Below are 22,794 nucleotides of genomic sequence, written 5' to 3'. Positions count from 1 at the left end.
CCCACAACATCCTGGGATATACGTCATCAGGTCCCAGAGATTTATCTATCCTGACTCAATTTAAGACTTCCAGCACCTCCTCCTCTGTAATATGTACATTCAGTAACCATTGTCTTGAGATCCCAGTAGCTTCAGGGCTAAAAATTAACAATTCTGATGTTTGTTTATTAATCCATCAGATTATCCTGCCACCTATCTCCTCCAATCCAAAGAATTGCCCTCAGCCCCACCCTAAATATGCTTAATCTTCGTATCAATGCATTGTGCATTTCTTTCTCCCTGTACTATACACTGGGCCCTGCTTTCTGCCAGTTACATCCCACAATGCAAAATTTCCTTAATTCCCCCTCTTTAGAGCATCATCCCTTGTCAAGGTGTTTGGGCACGATTCCTAATCTTATTTTCTTTGACTTGCTAAATGTTTTTCGTCACATTTCCATGAAAGGATACGTGAATACTTTCTAGTTTAATGATGCTGTTAGACTCAAGTCATATAATAGGCTAGGTGGTGATTTGCCAGTTGAATAAGAACATAAACATAAGAACATAAGAAATAGGAGCAGGAGTAGGCCATCTAGCCCTTCGAGCCTGCCCCGCCATTCAATAAGATCATGGCTGATCTGTCTTGGCTCAGTTCCACATTCCCACCCTCTCCCCATAACCCTTAATCCCCTCGCTTATCAAAAACCCATCAACCCGCGTCTTAAAAATATTTAGCGAGGCAGCCTCCACCACTTCAACGGGCAGAGAATTCCAGAGATTCACCACCCTTTGAGTGAAGAAGTTCCTCCTCATATATACTTACCCTGAAATTCATTTTACGAAGTTTTTTTTACTCAATCCATCATTACTGCCCTATGGCTCAGGTGGTAGCATTCTCGGCTCTGACTCACAAGGTTCCACATTAAATCCCATTCCAAGACCTGAGTACAACGATCAAGGCTAACACTCCAATGCGACACTCTGTATCCTACTAAAGGTACTGTCATTTGGGCGAACCTTTAAATCTTCTGTCTATACTGGTGGATGTGAAAGATTCCATGATACTCTTTGCAAAAAGGCCAGAGGAGTTATCCCTGGTATCTGATCCCTCTATCAACATCACAGAAGCAAATTATCTGATCGTAATCACATTGTTGTTTGTGGGAGTTTGCTTTGTTCAAATTCGCTGCCACATTTCCTGCATTACAGCAGTATCTCCACTTCACAAGTACTTAATTGGCTGCAATGCATTTAAGAGATGCCTGGTGATTATGAAAAGTGCTATACAAATGCAAGATTTTTTTTCCCCCACAATCACCCCACCCCACTCTGCAGAAAAGCTGAGGTCAGATTTAGTATAGCTCTGTTAGATTGAAATTTTTAGTGGTCTTTTATTCTCATTTATTTATTCCTTTGCAAACAAAATGAAGAATGTTTTCAGTCAAAATTTCAGACAATCATTTAAAAAGCTAAACACTTGTATCTTCAGGAGGCTGATAAGACTAAGGGGGAGATCTCTAGTTTCCAGAACTAGAGTAGTTACCAGGAAAATTTTTTAAAGCCCACACATAGCAACCAACTACATTTATCACAACTGTATTTGGAAAAGATACCAATTTGAACATAAATGCAGATTATTTTCTACCTGTGAATTCACTGAGATCCGAACAGGTTATTCAAACATGCTCAACTCACATAGACTGAATATTTCAGACATCAACTCACCTGTTGATAAAAGAAATTTAAACACGGCTTGTCTTCATTGAACTCATTCAGGAAACCTTTAGGTAGATATCTGATACGTAATTCATACCTGTGGGACGAGAAATAATTAATTAGCTGTTGATTTTAAACCTGAATATTTTTTGATTCACATTTAGGAAAATATTGTCAAACCAATTAAACACTTTTTTTGAGTTAGAATGAATTAGCAATTGAAAGTCTTATGGTCTATTATTATAAACGTACGTGATTAGTTACACTGAGGATAAACACATGATTTATCATCAATAGCAACAACTACTACCTGTATATACTACATAAGAACATAAGAAATAGGAGCAGGAGTAGGCCATCTAGCCCCTCGAGCCTGCCCCGCCATTCAATAAGATCATGGCTGATCTGTCGTGTCTCAGTTCCACATTCCCGCCCTCTCCCCACAACCCTTAATCCCCTTGCCTATCAAAAACCTATCAACCCGCGTCTTAAAAATATTTAGCGAGGCAGCCTCCACCACTTCAACGGGCAGAGAATTCCAGAGATTCACCACCCTTTGAGTGAAGAAGTTCCTCCTCAACTCTGTTCTAAACCGCCCCCCCCTTTATCTTGAGGCTGTGCCCTCTAGTCCTACTGTCCTTTCTGAGCGGGAAGAGCCTCTCCACCTCTATCCTATCCATCCCATTCATCATCTTATATGTCTCAATGAGATCTCCCCTCATTCTTCTAAACTCTAACGAGTACAAGCCTAGTTTATTCAGCCTCTCCTCATACCCCCTCAACCCCCTCAACTCTGGTATCTATACATACATATATATATGTATAGTGTTTTTGAAAGATTCTAAAGAACTTCATAAGGCAAGAATCAGGCAAAAACCAGACACTTAACCAAAGGAGGAAGTAATAAATGGGGTGATTAAAGGCTTCACTAAAGAAGCAGGTTTGAAGGAGTGACTTAAAGGATGGTAGACAGGCAAAGACATTTGAGGATAAATAAATAGTTCAGGATGTTTAATTACTGATGGTATGGCCCCCAAAGAGTGGAGGAGAATTAGAGTCCACTGGATTGATGTTGAGTTGACATAACCTGATTAAGTAATTGCTTTGGATTAAAAGCAAATTTGTGCCACTTCCTGACCTCAATTTCAAATTTCATTGTCTGGTTTAAAGCATCTATGCTTTACAGTCATGTAAAAGAACTGGAAGGAAGGTCAAATAGATCCATGCTTCCATGGGGTTTGTCACCTTTGAACTCCAGACCCTGTGTAGTCCTTTCATTGCTGCAGTTGTGAAGCTGATTCTCCTCAGTTTGTCTCGTTCACTACACACACCTGATGACAGTTTGCTGCCCAGGTGATGAAGTTGTTCACTAACTCCACAATATGTCCACAACACAAGTTAAATGTCCTTTTTCACAACTTTGAGCCACACAATAGACTTTTGTCTTTGCCCATTACAAAAACAGCTTAAAGGTGGTTGCCTCACAGCACTTCCAACTTGACTTGAAGCATGCTAATGTTAACCAAACTGTAAACAAGGATCAAATTCACTGTATAATAGACTAGATTTGAGATCTGAAAGCAGCTGTCTTCCTCTATTGCTTGCTGTATTTCAGTATAGGAGAATATCTGTACTATGGCTGTCCAGGCTGATTCTATGCTATCAGAATATTATGTGCAACAAATGTGCTTGCAATGTGACAAACACCTGTTGGTAAATTTGAAATTTTCATAGACACACTGTATGTCATGTATCACATAAAGTATGCAGTCAGGTTGAAATCAAGAGACAATTGTTTCGCAATGATGAAGTTATGAAGAAAATTGACTCGTGTTCTGTATCTCAATAAATGCAATATGTTTTGATTAAGTTGCCAAAATACAGCCTAGGTCCTTTCTCACAGATTATCTGGTTGCCTCAGATATTACAATGTCTGAACCCATGCACGGAACAACAACTTGAATTTATAGATCACCTTCAGCAAACTAAAACTGAAATCAAAAAAATTTAGTAAAATAAATATGGAATTAAAGGTCTAATAATGACCATGAAGCCACTGTTGATTGTTGTAAAAACCCATCTAGTTCACTAATGTCCTTTAGGGAGGGAAATCTTCCATCCATACCTTGTCTGGCCTACATGCGACTTCAAATCCACAGCAATGTGACTGACTCTCAGATGCTCTCTGAAATGGAGGGCAGTGAGGAATGGGAAACATATCTTCTCGCCCCGCAAATTAATGAAAAAAAATTTTGAGGTGCGTTGCAACAAACAAAACTTGATCCACACAGAGAGATATTAGCATAGACGGTCAAAGGTACGTTTTAAAAAACATTCAATGGGGGAGAGGGGGGTAAAGTGGAAAAGGGAGAGACAGAAAGTAGAGGATGAGTGAGAGGACAAGTGCAGAAGAGGGTAAAGCAAAGGTGACATTTTGGGAGAAAATAAGAGCTTAGAGCCAAGGCAGTTGAAAGTGCAGCCACCAAGGGTAGAGTAATTAAAATAAGGGATACACAAGAAGCCAGAATTAGAGAGCAGGGATCTTGGAAGGTACGATTGAATGTGGTTCCAAAGATTGGGAGAAGTGAGATTATGAAACAAAACTGAGGATTTTCTCATCGAGTTCATGCTTCAGAGGCAAACGTACCAAAACTAGTTTAGGTACAGCCTGATGTGGCAATCATGTCATCAGGTATAACCAGCAAATTAACAATTTTATATGTAGTGTTAGTCTATGTCTTTATATGGACATTGCTGGTTAGAGAAGCATTTATTACACACCTCCCACTGCCCTTGAGATAGTGGTAAAGAGTTACAAAGAACAAAACAGCACAGGAAACAGGCCCTTCAGCCTTCTAAGCCTGCGCCGCTCATTGGTCCAACTAGACCATTCTTCTGTATCCCTCCATTCCCAGTCTGCTCATGTGACTATCCAGATAAGTCTTAAACAATCCCAGCATGTCCGCCTCCACCACCCTGCTTGGCAGTGCATTCCAGGCCCCCACCACCCACTATGTAAAATACGTCCCTCTGATATCTGAGTTAAACCTCGCCCCCCTCACCTTGAGCCTCGTGTTTGTCACCTCCGATCTGGAAAAAAGCTTCCCACTGTTCACCCTATCCATAGCCCTCATAATTTTATACACCTCTATTAGGTCTCCCCTCATTCTCTGTCTTTCCAGGGAGAACAACCCCAGTTTACCCAATCTCTCCTCATTGCTAAGACCCACCATACCAGACAACATCCTGGTAAACCTTCTCTGCACTCTCTCCAAAGCCTCCATGACTCTTAAGGGAGAGGGGAGTCAGCCCCAAGTCATAGTTCATGTGGGGACACATGACATAGGGAGGATAAGGGAAGGGGATATTAAACAGAAATTTATGGAGTTGGGGTGGAAACTTAGGGCCAAATCAAACAGAGTGGTTATCTCGGGACTCTTGCCTGTGCCACGGGATAGTTTAGAGAAGAACAGAGAGAGGGAAAGTTTGAACTCGTGGCTGAGGGGATGGTGCAGGAGGGAGGGGTTCAGGTTCTTGAACAATTGGGGCTCATTCTGGGGAAGGTGGGACCTCTACAAGAGTGATGGTCTACACCTGAATCAGAGGGGAACCAATATCCTGGGGGGAAAATTTGCAAAGGTTATGCAGGGGGGTTTAAACTGATTCAGAGGGGGGGTGGGATCCTGAGTAGCAGGGATGAAATTGAGGGGGTCATAGATGAGGACTGCAAAGCGCGGCATCGTGGGGGTGGAGTAGAGCATGGTTTGAAATGCATATACTTTAATGCGAGAAGTATTCGCAATAAGGTAGATGAACTTGCAGCGTGGATCAGTACCTGGAACTTTGATGCTGTGGCCATTTCAGAGACATGGATAGGGCAGGGACAGGAATGGTTGTTGCAGGTTCCGGGGTTCAAATGCTTCAGTCGGAGTAGAGAAGGAGGTAGAAGGGGGGGAGGGGTAGCATTATTAGTCAAGGACTGTATCACAGTGACAGAAAAGAAGTTTGATGAGGACTTGTCTGTTGAGGTAGTATGGGCTGAGATTAGAAATAGGAGAGGTCACCCTGTTGGGAGTCTTTTATAGACCTCCTAAAAGTTCCAGAGAGGTAGAGGAAAGGATTGCAGAGACGATCCTGGACAGGAGTGAAAGTAATAGGGTAATTGTTATGGGAGACTTTAACTTTACTAATATTGATTGGAATAGCTATAGCTCTAGCTCGTTAGAGGGGTCAGTTTTTACACAAAGCATGCAGGAAGGTTTTTTGACTCAGTATGTAGATAGGCCAACTAGAGGTGAGGCTATATTGGATTTGGTGCTGGGAAATGAGCCAGGCCAGGTGTTAGACTTGGAAGTTGGTGAGCATTTTGGTGATGGTGACCACAATTCGGTTACGTTCATCTTAGTGATGGAAAGGGATAGGCATGAACCTCGGGGCAGTAGTTATTGCTGGGGTAAGGGTAATTATGAGGCTATTAGGAGAGAATTAGGGAGCATAGGTTGGACTAGGAAACTACAGGGGCTGGGAACATCCGAAATGTGGAGTTTATTCAAGGAACAGCTACTGTGAGTCCTTGATAAGTATGTCCCTGTCAGGCAAGGAGGAAATGGTCGAGCAAGGGAACCGTGGTGCACTAAAAAAGTTGATTCGCTGGTTAAAAGGAAAAAGGAGGCTTATGTCAGGATGAGGCTTGAGGGCTCAGGTAGTGCACTGGAAAGCTATAGATTAGCCAGGAGGGAGTTGAAGAGTGAGTTAAGAAGAGCTAAAAGAGGACACGAGAAGACTTTGGCTGATAGGATTAAGGAGAATCCTAAGGCTTTCTTTAGATATGTGAAGAATAGAAGATTGGTTAGGGCAAGATTAGGGCCAGTCAGAGACAGCAGTGGGAAGTTGTGTGGAACCGGAAGAGATTGGAGAGGCATTGAACAAATATTTCTCTTCGCTATTCACGCAGGGAGACGTAAATGTAGTTATGGAGAACACTGGGTTACAGGGTTGTAAACTGGATAGTATTGCAGTAGATAAGGAGGATGTGCTAGATATTCTTGAGGGTTTAAAAATAGATAAGTCCCCTGGGCCGGACAGGATTTACCCTAGGATTCTCTGGGAGGCAAGGGAGGCGATTGCAGAGCCTCTGGCTCTGATCTTCAGGTCGTCGTTGGTCACAGGTATAGTGCCAGAAGACTGGAGGATAGCGAATGTTGTCTCATTGTTTAAGAAGGGGAACAGAGACTTCCCCGGGAATTATAGACCGGTGAGTCTTACTTCTGTTGTGGGCAAAGTTTTAGAAAAAATTATTAGGGATAGGATTTATAGTTATTTAGAGAGTAATGAATTGATTGGAGATAGTCAGCACGGTTTTGTGAAGGGTAGGTCGTGCCTTACTAACCTTATTGAGTTTTTTGAAAAAGTGACCAAAGAGGTGGATGGGGGTAAGGCAGTTGACGTGGTATATATGGACTTTAGTAAGGCATTTGATAAGGTTCACCATGGAAGGTTTCTGCAGAAAATGCAGATGTATGGGATTGAGGGTGATTTAGTAAATTGGATCAGGAATTGGTTAGCTGATAGAAGACAGAGGGTGGTGGTTGATGGAAAGTATTCGTCATGGAGTTCGGTTACAAGTGGTGTGCCTCAGGGATCTGTTTTGGGGCCACTGCTGTTTGTAATTTTTATAAATGATCTGGATGAGGGTATAGAAGGATGGATTAGTAAATTTGCTGATGACACCAAAGTCGGAGGAGTGGTAGATAGTGAAGAGGGGTATCATAGTTTACAGAGAGACTTGGACAAGTTGCAGAGCTGGGCCGAGAGGTGGCAGATGGAGTTTAATGCGGAAAAGTGTGAGGTAATTCACTTTGGCAGGAATAACAGATGTGTAGAGTACAGGGCTAACGGTAGGACTCTGAATAGTGTTGACGAACAGAGGGATCTAGGTGTATATGTGCATAGATCCCTGAAAATTGGAAATCAAGTTGATAAGGTTGTTAGGAAGGCATACGGTGTCTTGGCGTTTATTGGTAGGGGGATTGAATTTAGGAGCCGCAACGTCATGTTGCAACTGTACAAAACTCTGGTGCGGCCGCACTTGGAGTATTGTGTACAGTTCTGGTCCCCACATTATAGGAAGGATGTGGAGGCATTGGAGAGGGTGCAGAGGAGGTTTACCAGGATGTTGCCTGGTATGGAGGGAAGGTCCTATGAGGAGAGACTGAGGGATTTGAGGTTGTTTTCGTTAGAAAGAAGGCAGCTAAGAGGAGACCTTATTGAAACATACAAGATGATTAGAGGTTTAGATAGGGTGGACAGTGATAGCCTTTTTCCTCGGATGGAGAAAGCTAGTACGAGAGGACATAGCTTTAAATTAAGGGGTGGTAGTTATAAGTCGGATGTCAGAGGTAGGTTCTTTACCCAGAGGGTGGTGGGGGAATGGAATGCCCTGCCTGCTGCAGTTGTAAATGCGCCTAGTTTGGGGGCGTTTAAGAGGTCCGTGGATAGGTTTATGGATGGAAAGGGATTGGTTTAGGTTAGAGGATCATTGCTTTTTTCTTAATTGGTCGGCGCAACATTGTGGGCCAAAGGGCCTGTTCTGCGCTGTAATGTTCTATGTTCTATGTCCTTCTGGTAGTGCAGCGACCAGAACCGGACGCAGTACTCCAAATGTGGCCTAACCAACGTTCTATACAGACGGCAATTCTTATACTCCATACCCCGTCCTATAAAGGCAAGCATGCCATATGCCTTCTTCACCACCTTCGAGGATCTGTGGATTTGCACACCCAGGTCCCTCTGTGCGTCTATACTTTTGATGGTTCTGCCATTTATTGCATAGCTCCCCCCTACATTAGTCCTGCCAAAATGCATCACTTTGTGGAGAGACTCTTCCCGCTCAGAAAGGATAATAGGACTAGGGGGCACAGCCTCAAGATAAAGGGGGGGCGGTTTAGAACGGAGTTGAGGAGGAACTTCTTCACTCAAAGGGTGGTGAATCTCTGGAATTCTCTGCCCATTGAAGTGGTGGAGGCTACCTCGCTAAATATTTTTAAGACGCGGGTTGATGGGCTTTTGATAAGAGAGGAGATTAAGGGTTATGGGGAGAGGGCGGGAATGTGGAACTGAGCCACGACAGATCAGCCATGATCTTACTGAATGGCGGGGCAGGCTCGAAGGGCTAGATGGCCTACTCCTGCTCCTATTTCTTATGTTATGTTCTTATGTTACCTTCTTGAACATAACTGGATGGCTTGCTATATAATTTCAGAGGGCAGTCAACCATACTGCTGTAGGTCTGGAGTCACATGTAGGCTAGAACAGGCAAGGGCAGCAGATTTCCTTCCCTGAAAGACCTAAGTGAATCAGGTCAGTTTTCACAACAATCCAGTGGTTTCATGATCATTACTGGCATTTTATTCCAGGTTACTTAATTAATCTGGTGGGATTTGAACTCTTAGATTGAACTGCTCAAGGTGCTATCCATTATGATAGTGTCCCTTCATGATTTGGATAGTAAAATGGTTATGCTACATTGGTGGATATCTAAATTATTTTTTCAGTACGTACAGTAATCATCAAATCAAGCAATAGCTTCCACAGTGGCTAAATGGAGCTGTCCGAACCCTCTGCTGAATTTTGTCAGGGAACAGTCTTCAATGATATGAGTCATTCACTGGAGTGCAGCATTGCTGCAGTCTAAGTTCCCTGCAAGGCCCACATGCCAAAACAAAGGCCTTGGCTAGTGCAGAAATAGTTCAAAATGCCCATGTTGGTGTCTCAGGTTGAATCCAGGTGGGCAGGCTGTGGGGTCTGAAATGAGGAAGTGTTTTTTAATGGTGGTGTGTTGGCCTCCATTGTTACTCCTTGGCATGGTGACCCTAGCCAAACAGGTTGGCATGATGGGAGGCGAGCAGCAGGTGAATTGGCAAAGTCTTTGTCCAGTGACAGGCTTGCATTGAAGTAAACTTTGCGAGTTTTCTTGTTAAAATCTCCCTCCTTATGTAAGGGGCAGGATTGTTGCTCAGGACTTGTAGAGACAAACCAGGGAACTACAGACCAGTGAGTTCCACATCAGTGGTAGGGAAACTGTTAGAGAAACTTCTGAAGGAGAGCACGTATCTCCACTTGGGAAGACAAAGCTTGATCAGGGATAGTCAGTATGGCTTTGTCAGAGGGAGGGCATGCCTAACAAATGTGATTGAATTTGTTGAGGCGGTGACCAGGTGTGTAAATGAGGGAAGTGCAGTTGATGTAGTTTATACGGATTTCAGAAAAGCCTTTGACAAGGTCCCCACATGGGAGACTTGTAAAGAAGGTAAATTCACATGGGATCCAGGGCAAGTTAATATGGTCGATTCAAAATTGACTCAGTTGTAGGAGACAGAGGATGATGACAGAAGACTGCTTTAGTGACTGGAAGCCAGTTTCCAGTGATGTACCACAGGGATTTGTGTTGGGCCCCCTATTAATTGTCATTTATATAAATGATATTGCTGACTATGTGGGGGGTAGGATCAGTAAGTTTGCAGATAACACAAACATTGGACAGGTGGTTAACAGTGAGTTTTGGACTACAAGAAGATCTAGACAGAACGGTTAAGTGGGCAAATAAGTGGCAGATGGAATTGTGAGGTGATACACTTCGGAAGAAATAATTTGACAAGAAAGTACTCAATGAATGGTAGGACATCAGGAAGTTCTGTGGAACAAAGGGACCTTGGCATGTTTGTCCACAGATTTCTAAAGGTGAAAGGGCATGTTATAGTAGGTGGTGAAAAAGGCATATGGGATTATCAATCGAGACATAGATCACAAAAGCAGAGAAGTCATGTTGGAGTTGTATAGAACTTTGATGAGGCCACAGCTGGAGTATCGCGTGCAGTTCTGGTCACCACATTCTCAGAAAGATGTGATTGCACTGAAGGGGGTGCAGAGGAGATTCACCAGAATGCTGCCTGGGATGGAAAATTTAAGCTATGAAGAGAGGTTGTATAAGCTTGGGTGGTTTGCGTTGGAGCAGAGAAGACCAAGGGATGACCTGTTCGAAGTGTACAAGATTATGGGAGACATGGACAGGGTGGAGAAGCAGCAGCTGTTCCCCTTAGTTGGAGGGTCAGTCACAAGGGGTCGTTGGTTCAAGGTGAGGGGCAGGAGGTTTAGACGGGATGTCAGGAAAAACATTTTTACCCAGAACGTGGTGATGGCCTGGAATGCACTGCCTGGAAGGGTGGTAAAGGCGGGTTGCCTCACATCCTTTAAAAAGTTTCTGAATGAATACTTGGCACATCACAACATTCAGGACTATGGCGAAGTTCTGGCAGATGGGATGAGGCGGGGGTTCAGGTGTTTCTCAATGGGCCAAAGGGCCTCTCCTGCACTATATGGTTCTACAATTCTATGACTGGGTGTCACAGGAGTTGATTTGATTAGAGGGTACCCAACCCAAGATGCCTTGCATTGTTGTATCAACAAGACTGATATGGGATGAGTTGTGCCATGCTGGTGCGCAATACTCTGCAGCCAAGTAGACAATTGCAAGATTTGAGGTTCTTGCGGTTTGAGCATCTGCAGCCCATGAAGAGCCAGCAAGGAAAAGGTTGCTGAGGATGCTGTTTCACGTTTTGCTGTCTTGCTCAGATGTCTTTTGTGTGTCAGTGTTCAGTCAAGGGTAAAAAGTGTCAAGGGTATCTAAATAAAAAGCAAAGAACTATAGATTCTGGAAATATGAAATAAAAACAGAAAATGCTGGAAAAACTCAGGAGAAAGAAACAGAGTTGAAGTTTTGAGTCCATGTGACTCTTAAGAACATAAGAACATAAGAAATAGGAGCAGGAGTAGGCCATCTAGCCCTTCGAGCCTGCCCCGCCATTCAATAAGATCATGGCTGATCTGTTGTGGCTCAGTTCCACTTTCCCGCCCTCTCCCCATAACCCTTAATCCCCTCTCTTATCAAGAACCCATCAACCCGCTTCTTAAAAATATTTAGCGAGGCAGCCTCCACCACTTCAACGGGCAGAGAATTCCAGAGATTCACCACCCTTTGAGTGAAGAAGTTCCTCCTCAACTCCGTTCTAAACCGCCTCCCCTTTATCTTGAGGCTGTGCCCCCTAGTCCTACTGTCTTTTTTGAGCGGGAAGAGTCTCTCCACCTCTATCCTATCCATCCCATTCATCATCTTATACGTCTCAATGAGATCTCCCCTCATTCTTCTAAACTCTAACGAGTACAAGCCTAGTTTATTCAGCCTCTCCTCATAGCTCAATCCCCTCAACTCCGGTATCAGCCTAGTAAACCTCCTCTGCACTCCCTCCAGGGCCAAAATATCCTTGCGCAGGTGCAGCGCCCAAAACTGCACACAGTACTCCAGCTGCGGCCTCACCAATGCCCTATACAGCTGCAGCAAGACCTCCCTACTTTTATATTCAATCCCCCTCGCTATGAAGGCCAGCATCCCATTCGCCTTCCTGACCACCTGCTGCACCTGCAAGCTGGGTTTTTGCGACTCATGCACAAGGACCCCGAGGTCCCTCTGCACCGTCGCCTGCTGCAGTTTTTCGCCACGTAAGTAATAGTCCTTCCTACCATTCTTCCTACCAAAGTGGACCACCTCACACTTGCCAACATTAAATTCCATTTGCCATTTCCTGGCCCATTCGCCCAGCCTATCTAGATCCTTCTGCAGACTCTCCACACCCTCTGCACAATTTGCCTTTCCCCCAATCTTGGTGTCATCAGCAAATTTCGACACCCTGCACTCGGTTCCCTCCTCCAGATCATCTATATAAATGGTAAATAGCTGAGGCCCCAGCACTGACCCCTGGGGCACCCCACTAGTCACCAACCGCCAATCCGAATAGCACCCATTGACCCCCACTCTCTGCCTCCTATTTGACAACCAAACCTCTATCCACGCTAACACCCTACCCCCAACTCCATGTCCCCTGACCTTCTGCAATAACCTCTTGTGAGGTACCTTGTCAAACGCCTTCTGAAAATCCAGAAAGACCACATCCACCGGCTCTCCTCTATCCACTGCCCTAGACACATCCTCATAGAACTCCAGTAAATTTGTCAGACACGACTTCCCTTTAATGAAACCGTGTTGCGTCCGCCCTATCAAGCAATTCCCTTCAAGATGCCTCGCAATTTCCTCCTTAATGACGGATTCTAACATTTTACCTACCACAGACGTTAAACTAACCGGCCTATAATTCCCCGCCTTTTGCCTGGCACCCTTCTTAAACAACGGCGTAACATTAGCCGTTTTCCAATCTTCCGGCACTTCCCCGGAATCCAGCGACGTCTGGAAAATAACCACCAAGGCATCCACTATAACCTCCGCCATTTCTTTCAGAACCCTCGGATGCATTCCATCCGGTCCTGGGGACTTGTCCACAATCAGCCCCTCCAGTCTGTCGAGCACCACCTCTCTAGTAACAGTAATGTCATTAAGACCCTCCATTCCTACCACCTTTCCATCTCTAACACCCGGCAAATTATTCACGTCCTCCTCCGTGAAGACAGAAACAAAAAAGTTATTCAAGACCTTAGCCATATCCCCATCCCCTACCACTAGCTCCCCTTTCTCATCCTCTAAAGGACCAACGTTCACCCTAGCCAGCCTCTTCCTTTTTATATATTTATAAAAACTCTTGCTATCCTTTTTTATATTAAGTGCTAGCCCAGCCTCATAGCTTCTCCTACCCTCCTTTATCAACTTCTTTGTCAATCTTTGTTGACATTTAAACCTTTCCCAATCCTCTTCTCGCCCACTGCTCTTAGCTACTCTAAATTCCTCCGCTTTTAATTTAACACTTTCCTTCACCTCCTTCGTTATCCACGGCTTATTACCTCTCTTCCTACTGTCCTTTTTAACCATCGGAATAAATTTCTGCTGAGCACCAAGAAAGATCTCCTTAAAGATCCTCCACTGCTCCTCAGCAGACCTACCTTCCAACGCACTCCCCCAGTCCACATTTGCCAATTCTTCTCTCATCCTACCATACTCCCCTCTATTCAAACAAAGGACGCGTGTCCGGGAACCCACTTTCTCCTCCTCCATCTGCACCAGAAACTCCACCATACAGAGCCCTGACTTGGTTTCTCCCTCTACAGATACTGCCAGACCTGCTTAGTTTTCCCCGTATTTTCGCTTTTTATTACAAGTGGATATCTAGTTTAATCACACATTACTCTTAGTGCAGTAAATCCAATTTAATTTGAAACTGTGTTTTTTGAATCTGGGATTACTGGGACTCGGGGGAGCACTGTACAGCACTTTAAAACACATTGTCTGCCAAACTCGTTCTCCAGTACTTATTTTCCTGGAAAACCAATAGCTCAAGCTTAGTCAAAGTAAGATTTACTCTTTTGTTCAGATCTGCTTCAATGCTGATCATGATACAGCACTTTGTAGTAAATTACGACTACACTTAATATCATGAGGTTATTACATTTGCTTTTAGCAATAGCTTCATGGTCCAGTGATCGGATTGATCCACTGATGTGTTTTTCCACATGCCAGATTGTTTGTGTAGATGAAATATTCCACAGATTATAGGATTTTTGCTGGTGAGCATCTTCATGGAGTCACACAGTCATACATTTCCTACATTGCAAGAGGCGGCCAATGGGCCCATTGAGCCTGCACTGACAACAATCTCACCCAAGCCCTATCCCTGTAACCTCACATATTTACCCTGCTCATCCACCAACAGTGAAGGAGAATTTAGCATGGCCAATGCACCTAACCAGCACCTCTTTCGGACTGTGGGAGAAAATCCACACAGAAAGGAGAGAATGTGCAAACTCCACACAGATAGTGATCCGAGGCCTGAATCAAACCCAGGTCCCTGGCATGCAAGGCAGCAGTGCAAACGACTGTGCCACCTTGCTGCTCATCTTGCCTGCTTCGAATGATTTTTTAAAAATTCAGCATCATACTTATTTCCATAACAAATCTGATGATAATCAAATTGTTTTCCAATTACTAACTCAGCAATGTCACTAAAGAACTAGTTTGTTTCTTCAGCTCCTATTCCAAGTCATAATACTTCAAGTAAAGTTTGTAAGAACCTAATGCCAGGTAATTTCAATCACAATTACTATATAGTAGCTGGAAAACATTTGAACTATTTTTAGTCCTGGTGTCCCAAAGCAGCTGGCTTAAATTCTTCATTCTGACATTCTAATTAACCTAAAAAAGTCTGCACTGACAGCTTAGTACAGATTAATGCAAGTACAACTATGCTATATTTTCATTAAATACAAATGCTTTCAAGTTCAGCACCAGATGTATCCTCAACATTTGCAAACTCTAAAAGCCTGCTGCAGATTCTTTTCACTTTGCCCTCTCCTTTCCCGACAGCAGTGACTCATAATGAAATGTGTTTCACACATGGAGATGGGAGGGGAAGGAAAAGGAATGATATCATGTCCAAAGCTGATCCTGTGATCACTGAATATGTTCTTATTCACATTTCTGACTAAGGGTCAAAAGGCTGAATCCACTGCTCTTCTGCATCTCTTCCCCAGCCTTTGTCATCTTCTCTATTCCTTGAATAATAAACTGCAACTCTGCTACCGACAACACAGCTCTCATCAACTAACTTGGCACAGTCTCGTAACAAACGAATGGCCTTCCTACTTTGGAACGCCTTCGTATCACATGTATCGTGGACTTCAAGTTCACTTTCAATTTAAATTTCCATCAATGAACACTCACACTGTGAAAGAGCACAAAGTTATCTGGATTAATTTAGATAGAAATTAGTCCTTATGCACAGTGAAGGTAAATTATTATAGATTAGTTTTACACTATGTTGTCAGTAATGTGTTAATGACTGTATTATATGATCACCCTTATGCTGATACAAACAATTTTAGGCATACAACAATATCTAAAGTGGTCAATGTAATCCAGACAATCCAGTGCACAGAAGTCCTAAAATGCAAAATAAATGTCATCAAATCATTTATCTCACAAAGTTTTATTTTAAATTAATTCACTTCTTTGATGAGGTGATGAAAAGGGTTGATGAGATTAGTGCACTTTCAGGAGGTGTTTGACAAAGTACCAACAAACATGTCAGCAAAATCAAAACCCTGGGGATTGAAGGGATAGTGCCAGCATGCAAGTGGCTAAAGGACAGAAGGCAAAGAATAGTAGCTAACTGATTTAATCAGGCTGGAGTGAAATACAGAGTGGTGTTACCCAGGGAGCTTTGCTCTTTTTGATATAATTAATGATCTGGATTTAAATACACAGGACATAATCTCAAGTTTGTCAATGATGTGAAATGTGGTAAATGCTAGGGAGGATAATAACAGACTTAACACGGGCAGAGACATGAAACATTTCATAGAAGTAAGAAGTGGTACAATTTATTAGGAAGAATGAGAAACAACACAAACAAAATGATATAACTTGACAGGTGAGGTGCATGTACAAAAATCTGTGAAGATGGCAGGACAAGTTGAGACAGTCATTATGAAGACGATAGGGATCGTTGCTTTCTAAAAGATCTTTCACTGGATGTGGGCATTGCTGGAAGACCAGCATTTCTTGCCCGTCTCAAAAGCCTTTGAACTCAGTGGCTTGTTAGTCCATTTCAGAAGGCAGCTAAGAGTCAATCACATTGATGTGGGTCTGGGATCACATGCAGGCCTGACTGGATAATAATGGTGGATTTCCTTCCCACAAAGGAATTAGTGAACCAGATAGGCTTTTGGGCAATCCATGATGGCTTCATGGTCACCAATACAGAGACTGGATTTATAATCCAGGTTTATTAATTGAATTCAAATTCCACCAGCTGTCAGGGTGGAATTTGAACCCGTGTCCCCAGAGCATTTGCCTGGTCCTCTAGATTGCTAGTACAGTGATGTCAGCACGAAGCCACCATCTCCCCTTAAGTTACTTATTTTTAGGTACATAATTATAAAGGCAAGGAAATTATGCTAAGTGTTTGTAAAAGACTGGATGGGCCTCAGCAGCAACATTCCGTTCAATTCTGGGCACCAAACTTAGGGAAGTTTTGGCCTTAAAGAGGGCGCAGAACAAATTTTCCAAAATGGCACAAGGGCAGAAGGACTTCAGTTATATAAAGAGATTTTATTTACAAACATTTGATCTTTATTTCATGCCCAATGCGTGAAAAACTCTCTTATTCAAAAGAATCAAAACATTCTAAGTGTGGAACACAGACGGGTTTAATAAGGTACACTTGAACACATAGCCAGCATGTTTCATCAGGATAATCTCTTGTAAGCAGATGTCGTCTGGTCCTATGCCCTATGGATGGTCAAAACCTTTTATTTTGGCAGCACGTCCTTCATTCACAGAAAATACAAATACATCAGGCTGAGAATCTGTTAAATCATGAAGTGACTCATGCACACTGACCAACTAAATTAAGCTTACAAATGTCATGAAAACATATTGCAAGCAACTGCTGCATATTGAGAAACTAACTGTGAATTAAAAACATTTTGTTTATACTCTTCTCAATTTAGATGGGTTGACATACATGTACACCAGTCAGTCAGTTCAACCCAAAATTGTTTTCTCATACTAAGATTTCATTAACAATTAATCCACCACAGATACTCATAAATCTACATGTATTGACAACTGTTTCGAAATAAGTTCATTCAGCTTAAAACCTCTCAGCACTCAAGACAGAATATGAAGAACTCACTGATTATTGCTGTCAAGCCAAAAAAGGTAGTCACAGAGTCATTGAGGTTTACTGCATGGAAACAGACCCTTCGGCCTAACTTGTCCATGTCCCCCTTTTTTTTAAATCCCTAAACTAGTCCCAATTGCCTGCATTTTGTCCATATCTCTCTTTGCCCATCTTATCCATGTAACTGTCTAAATGCTTTTTAAAAGACAAAATTGTACCTGCCTCTACTGCTACCTCTGGCAGTTTGTTCCAGACACTCACCACCCTCTGTGTGAAAAAATTGTTCTGCCGTCACACAAATGAGTAATGTGGTCTAGAATTTCAGTGCCAGTGTGCTGCTAGGTTTGCAGCCTATACATTCCAAAGACTGGCGGATCATATCAAGCAGCATATCTCAGACCTGATGAAGCATCATCCAGACTTGAAATGTTGGCATTCTCTCTCCACAGATATTGTTAGGCCTGAGTTTCTCCAGCACTTTCTGTTTTTGTTTCAGATCCCATCATCTACAGTATTTTGCCTTTATATTAGCACGTCTCTTTGTCTGTTTGCCCAACCTGCCCATGCCTGCAAAGTGGAGAACAATGTCCAACATTAGGTGTCATTCCATAGTTGGACAGCATTTGTTGAACAATCCTGAGTATGCCAAGAATTACACTGACAAACAATTTACTATTATTAGCCAGGTTCACAGTGTGGTGTACTTAGGCATGCTGGAGGCTACATACATTGATACAAAATATCCTGTCCTTAGCAGGCAGAAAGGTGCAATGTGTGTACATATTCTGTTTCTCAATTAAACAAAATACGCAACAGTCATTCACTGGTTCATTGCTCAGAACAATGCCTTGACCAATTAAGACTCGACCTGTCTGGTTTGAATTTAAACAAAGCTTGGCTGTTAACTGTCAGTCATCAGCTAATTGGTACATTTGCCACGGCAAGCCTCTACCACTTGCCAATCAATCAGCATTCTCTTCTCATTAAGAGAAAGTTGTTGTCCCCTTTACATTTGGTATTTTTGTCCTGATGTGTACAAGAGAAAAGGTTTTGACAACATATGAATATACAAACACATGAAATAGGAGCAGAGTTGGGCATTTGGACCCTGAAGCTTACTCCACCATTCAATAAGCTCATGGCTGATCTACCTGTATTTCAAGTTCTACGTTTCCATCTGCCCCGATAACCTTCGATTCCATTGCCTAAGAAGCGTCCACTTTAAAAATATTCAATGCCCCCACCTCTGCCACTTTAAGCAGCAGAGAATTCCTAAGTTGCGCAACCCTAATAAATTTTCTCATCTCTGTCCTCGAAGGGAAACTCCTAATTCAAAAAAAAATGCCCCTTAGTTCTGGACTCATCCACAAGAGGTAGTGTCTTTCTACAGCCGCCTTAGCAAGGCTATTCAAGATTTTGTATACTTCAGTCATGTTATCTATTACTCTTCTAAACTTTGAAACAAGCCCAGTCTGTTCAATCTTTCCCTGCAACACATGTCCCTCTTCACCACGCTTTGTACCACCAAATTAACAACTCACTAATTTTTACAGCTATGTTAACTGTTGATAGACATAAGTATTGTAGATTTATAGCTGGGCTATGCAGGGGTGTTAAAAATGGGCTTTAGCATCCCAGGCCAGTGAGGTTAAGAAAGTTAGCCGGGGCTAACTGACCAATGATCTACGTTGGTATTGTGCATGTGGATGAGAGTCAGTAATTTCTTGCAGTCAATCAGCCTATTGACTTGGCAACTAGATGTGTATGTGATGAACTGATACTTTGGCGTGGTACCGAGAATGTAACTTGCAACTTTGAAACTGTATTTCAAAACAAAGTCAAAACTTTCAGAAAAGGAAAAGCATGGAAGCTAAAAATTTGCAGAAAAAAAAATTCCAACACAAAGTCCACTGTACTTAACAAGCTTCTTTGAAGCTGTTCATCATATTTAAGACCCCAGTGTTATTATTTAAGTTTTCTCCAACATATTTTCACCGAATCAGCTTGAAGGTGGAAAACATAATTAACTAAATAAACTGAACTAATCATCAAAATTACACAAATACAAAAACTTTGTGACTAAAACAAGTGCATCATAAAATAATGAACACAGTACTTATAAAAGAGAACTGGAGTAATGTGAAATGGCATGCAACACTTGGCTCAACGCCAGACTGACCCCACAGTTTCTGTACAAATAAACTTGGATTCCTAATCAAGCAGCAACACAATGCAGTGTATTTATTTTGTTCTAAAATCTACCAAGTTAAGGTAAATCGAACATCTGTTTAAAAAAAACTGTGTTGGTACTTGACAGAGTTCAGGAAGCCATTCCTCAATTTAATAAGCTTGGGTCAACTAAGGGAGACATTATTTGAATTCTACAGCTCAATCTCAAAGGGTACACAAGCTATATTCCAAATAGTATGCCCCCTCAGTTTTAGTTTGGTATCACTGTACCACAGCTCAAACAAAAATGATGTCTTCGTAATTATGTGGACCAATCTGAATGTTCAATAATTACAGCTAACTTTGAGGAAGGCTTCAACAAGTTTGTATTATCAGTAGAATTAGTTATTTGTCAGTTATTAATTTAGTTCCTGAACAGGAAGCTCAAATTAAACATTTGTAAGTTGTATTATTATTGCCGTATATCTTTTATTTTTGACAAATGCTTAAATGCTAAACACAAGAATTGTAAAACAAATATAGTAAACATTTTTGTTCCCGATTTGACTCTATATTAAGTAAAGTTACATTTCATTTCAGAAGGAGCAAGGTCTTACTAATGGATGCAGTCAGCACAAAGCATAAGAGGAGTATTTGACAAAAATCTAACAACTTTCTCCGAAATAGATCATTTATTTTAAAAAGCCATCAAGCAAATAAAGTCTTTAACAGCATTTAAATTTGCTTAAGCGTGCAGTTGAAATGCTTTACAATTACAACAAAAAAGAGATTTGTATTGCCTCCTGAATTTGATTGATCTACGCAAATAAAAATGCAATATTAACACACATCATCATTTACTCCATCTGTTAGGCTGATTTCTACAGAACAATTCCAAATCTTTCAATACCACATGGAAGCTGCACGTCGGGATGAATCAGAAGGCACACGATTTGCTGAATAATTATATTCACATTGATTCCTGAATAGCATTTCAATTGACAGACTGTGTCATTTAACAGGTTCTGATGAGTAAATCTGAAAGAAAATGTTTTACGATTCCAGCAAATCTGTCAGTAAACTTATCACCTCCAAATTTTGCCAGTGTTTGTGAAATGGTTACATGCACTAATATAAATCAGATGTCATAATTTAAGAGAAACTAAATGCATACTATTGATAGCTTCCAGAAAAATCTTTGAAATTTACTGTTTAGAGCACCTCCACAAATACACAGGTATCATTGGTATGAGGAGAAGGCACTGGCTGAGGGTTCAGAAGACAAAATTTGGGAAATTGGGGAGTGGCAGGTTCAGCGAGAGGAAGGATCAGGAATGACTTCCTGAAAGAACATTCTCCACTTTGGTCAGTTACATGCCAGGGATGAGTGACCTCTTCAGGAATGCTTTGAGGACAGCCCTAAAGTGTTTCGCAGAATCGCTACGGTGCAGAAGGAGGCCCATTGTGCCTGCACTAGCTCTCCAAATCAGTATCCCGACTTGGTGCCAGTCCCCTGCTTTTTCCTGTACCTCACATATTGTTTCTATTCAGGTAATCATCTAATGCCCTCTTCAATACCTTGATTGTGCCTCCACCACAATTCCAGGCAGTGCATTCCAGATCCAAACCATTCACTGTGTGAAAGCGGTTTTTCTCACATCACATTTGCTTTATTTAGAAATGATTTTAAATCTGTGTCCCCTCGTTCTTGAGCCTTTTACAAGCGAGAACAGTTTCTTTCTATCTACTCCAACCAGTCCTTGTATGATTTTTAACATCTGTATCACATCTCTTCTTAGCCTTCTTCTCTCCAAGGAGAACAGTCCTACCCATTCCAATCTATTCTCATAAGTGAAATTTCCCACCTCGGACCCATTCTTGTATCATCTTCTACACTCTTACATGGTCCAGCAGTGTCATGTTCTGTTGTTAATGTGGACTTTAACCTGTATTACATGCACTATTATATTGAACATTGAAATGCTGAAGTTACCTGGTGATTTGATCGACACATGCTTAGCATCAAAGTGGTAATCACTTCTACAATGTGCAGTTGCTGCACTCTTTCCACCATGTTCACATCCTTCCAACAGTGTGGGGCCCAGGCTGTAGCTAATACTCCAACTGAGATCTAAGAGCTGATTTTGAGTGATTACCACTTTGATGCTGGGCAAAGAACAAGAACAAAGAAAATTATAGCACCGGAACAGGCCCTTCAGCCCTCCAAGCCTGCAGCAACCAAAAAGAGGTTGATAGATTTTAGGTGCTAAGGAATTAAGGGGTGTAAGGATAGTACAATAAGATAGCATTGAAGTAAAGCAGCCATCTTGTTGAATGGTGGATCATACACAAAATAAACAAGAGTAGGCCATTTTATTTTACCATCTAAAGTTTTACATCTTGTTTAATGTAGTGTAATTGTGTTTTTTGATGATGCAATTAATAAAATTTGATCAGCAGAACTGACCCTTTAAAAATAATTTTGTGATCTTGAAATGCCGTTAACCAATTGATTGATTTAGGATTTTTTTTCATTAAAAAACAGAAAACTTTGGTTTCTATCATCATCCCATGCATATGCCTAAAATTTCAACTTGTTCTGCATAATTTTTTTTAACTGATTTTATTTTAATGCTTTTTGTTTCTTCTTTGGATCTCTATAAAAATATTTTACTGTGATTGGCTGTTTAGGCAGCCTGATGATCTCCTTCCAGCTCCAGGTTGAGAGTAAACCAAAAGAGAAAATGCTAAAAAATCTCAACAGGTCTGGCAGTATCAGTAAGAAAAGAGCTGCCATCTTGAGTCCAGATGACCGTTTGTCAAAGCTTCATCAAAGGTTGTGAGTGCCCAGTAAAGAACACTGTAATCAGTTGCAGAACGACTATATAGTGATAGAGGTGAAATTCTGACCAAGATGATCTCTCAGCAAGGTTTACCTTGAACGTCTGTTGTTGGAAAAATGCTTGAATCCGTCATCAAAGAAGAAATAGCGAGGCACCTAGAGAAGAATTGTTTGATAGAGCAGATGCAGCACGGATTCGTTAAGGGGAAGTCGTGTCTGACAAATTTATTGGAATTCTATGAGGATGTGACTAGTGCGGTAGACAGAGGGGAACCGGTGGATGTGGTGTTTCTCGATTTTCAAAAGGCGTTTGATAAGGTGCCGCACAAAAGGTTGCTTCAGAAGGTTAGGGGGCAAGGTGTTAGCGTGGATAGAGGATTGGTTGTCTAATAGGAGGCACAGAGT

The 22,794-nt window shown here is 41.9% G+C and overlaps 1 protein-coding gene across 11 annotated transcripts in view; it reads right to left on the bottom strand.

The window, feature by feature from the left end:
• LOC145346825 (focal adhesion kinase 1) overlaps positions 1 to 22,794 on the bottom strand; it is a 572,567-nt gene that overhangs the window by 271,872 nt on the left and 277,901 nt on the right. For all 11 annotated transcript variants that reach the window (XM_080194620.1, XM_080194613.1, XM_080194612.1 and 8 more), the window contains one exon: positions 1,708 to 1,795. In XM_080194620.1, coding sequence (XP_080050746.1) covers positions 1,708 to 1,795 — 88 coding nt within the window. The remainder of the gene's footprint in view (positions 1 to 1,707; positions 1,796 to 22,794) is intronic.

This window comes from Carcharhinus amblyrhynchos, chromosome 8 (assembly GCF_965287045.1).
Source record: "Carcharhinus amblyrhynchos chromosome 8, sCarAmb.v2.hapA, whole genome shotgun sequence".
Lineage (NCBI taxonomy): Eukaryota > Metazoa > Chordata > Chondrichthyes > Carcharhiniformes > Carcharhinidae > Carcharhinus > Carcharhinus amblyrhynchos.
Note: the sequence above shows the minus strand (reverse complement) of the source record. Positions and strands in the feature narration are given on the sequence as shown.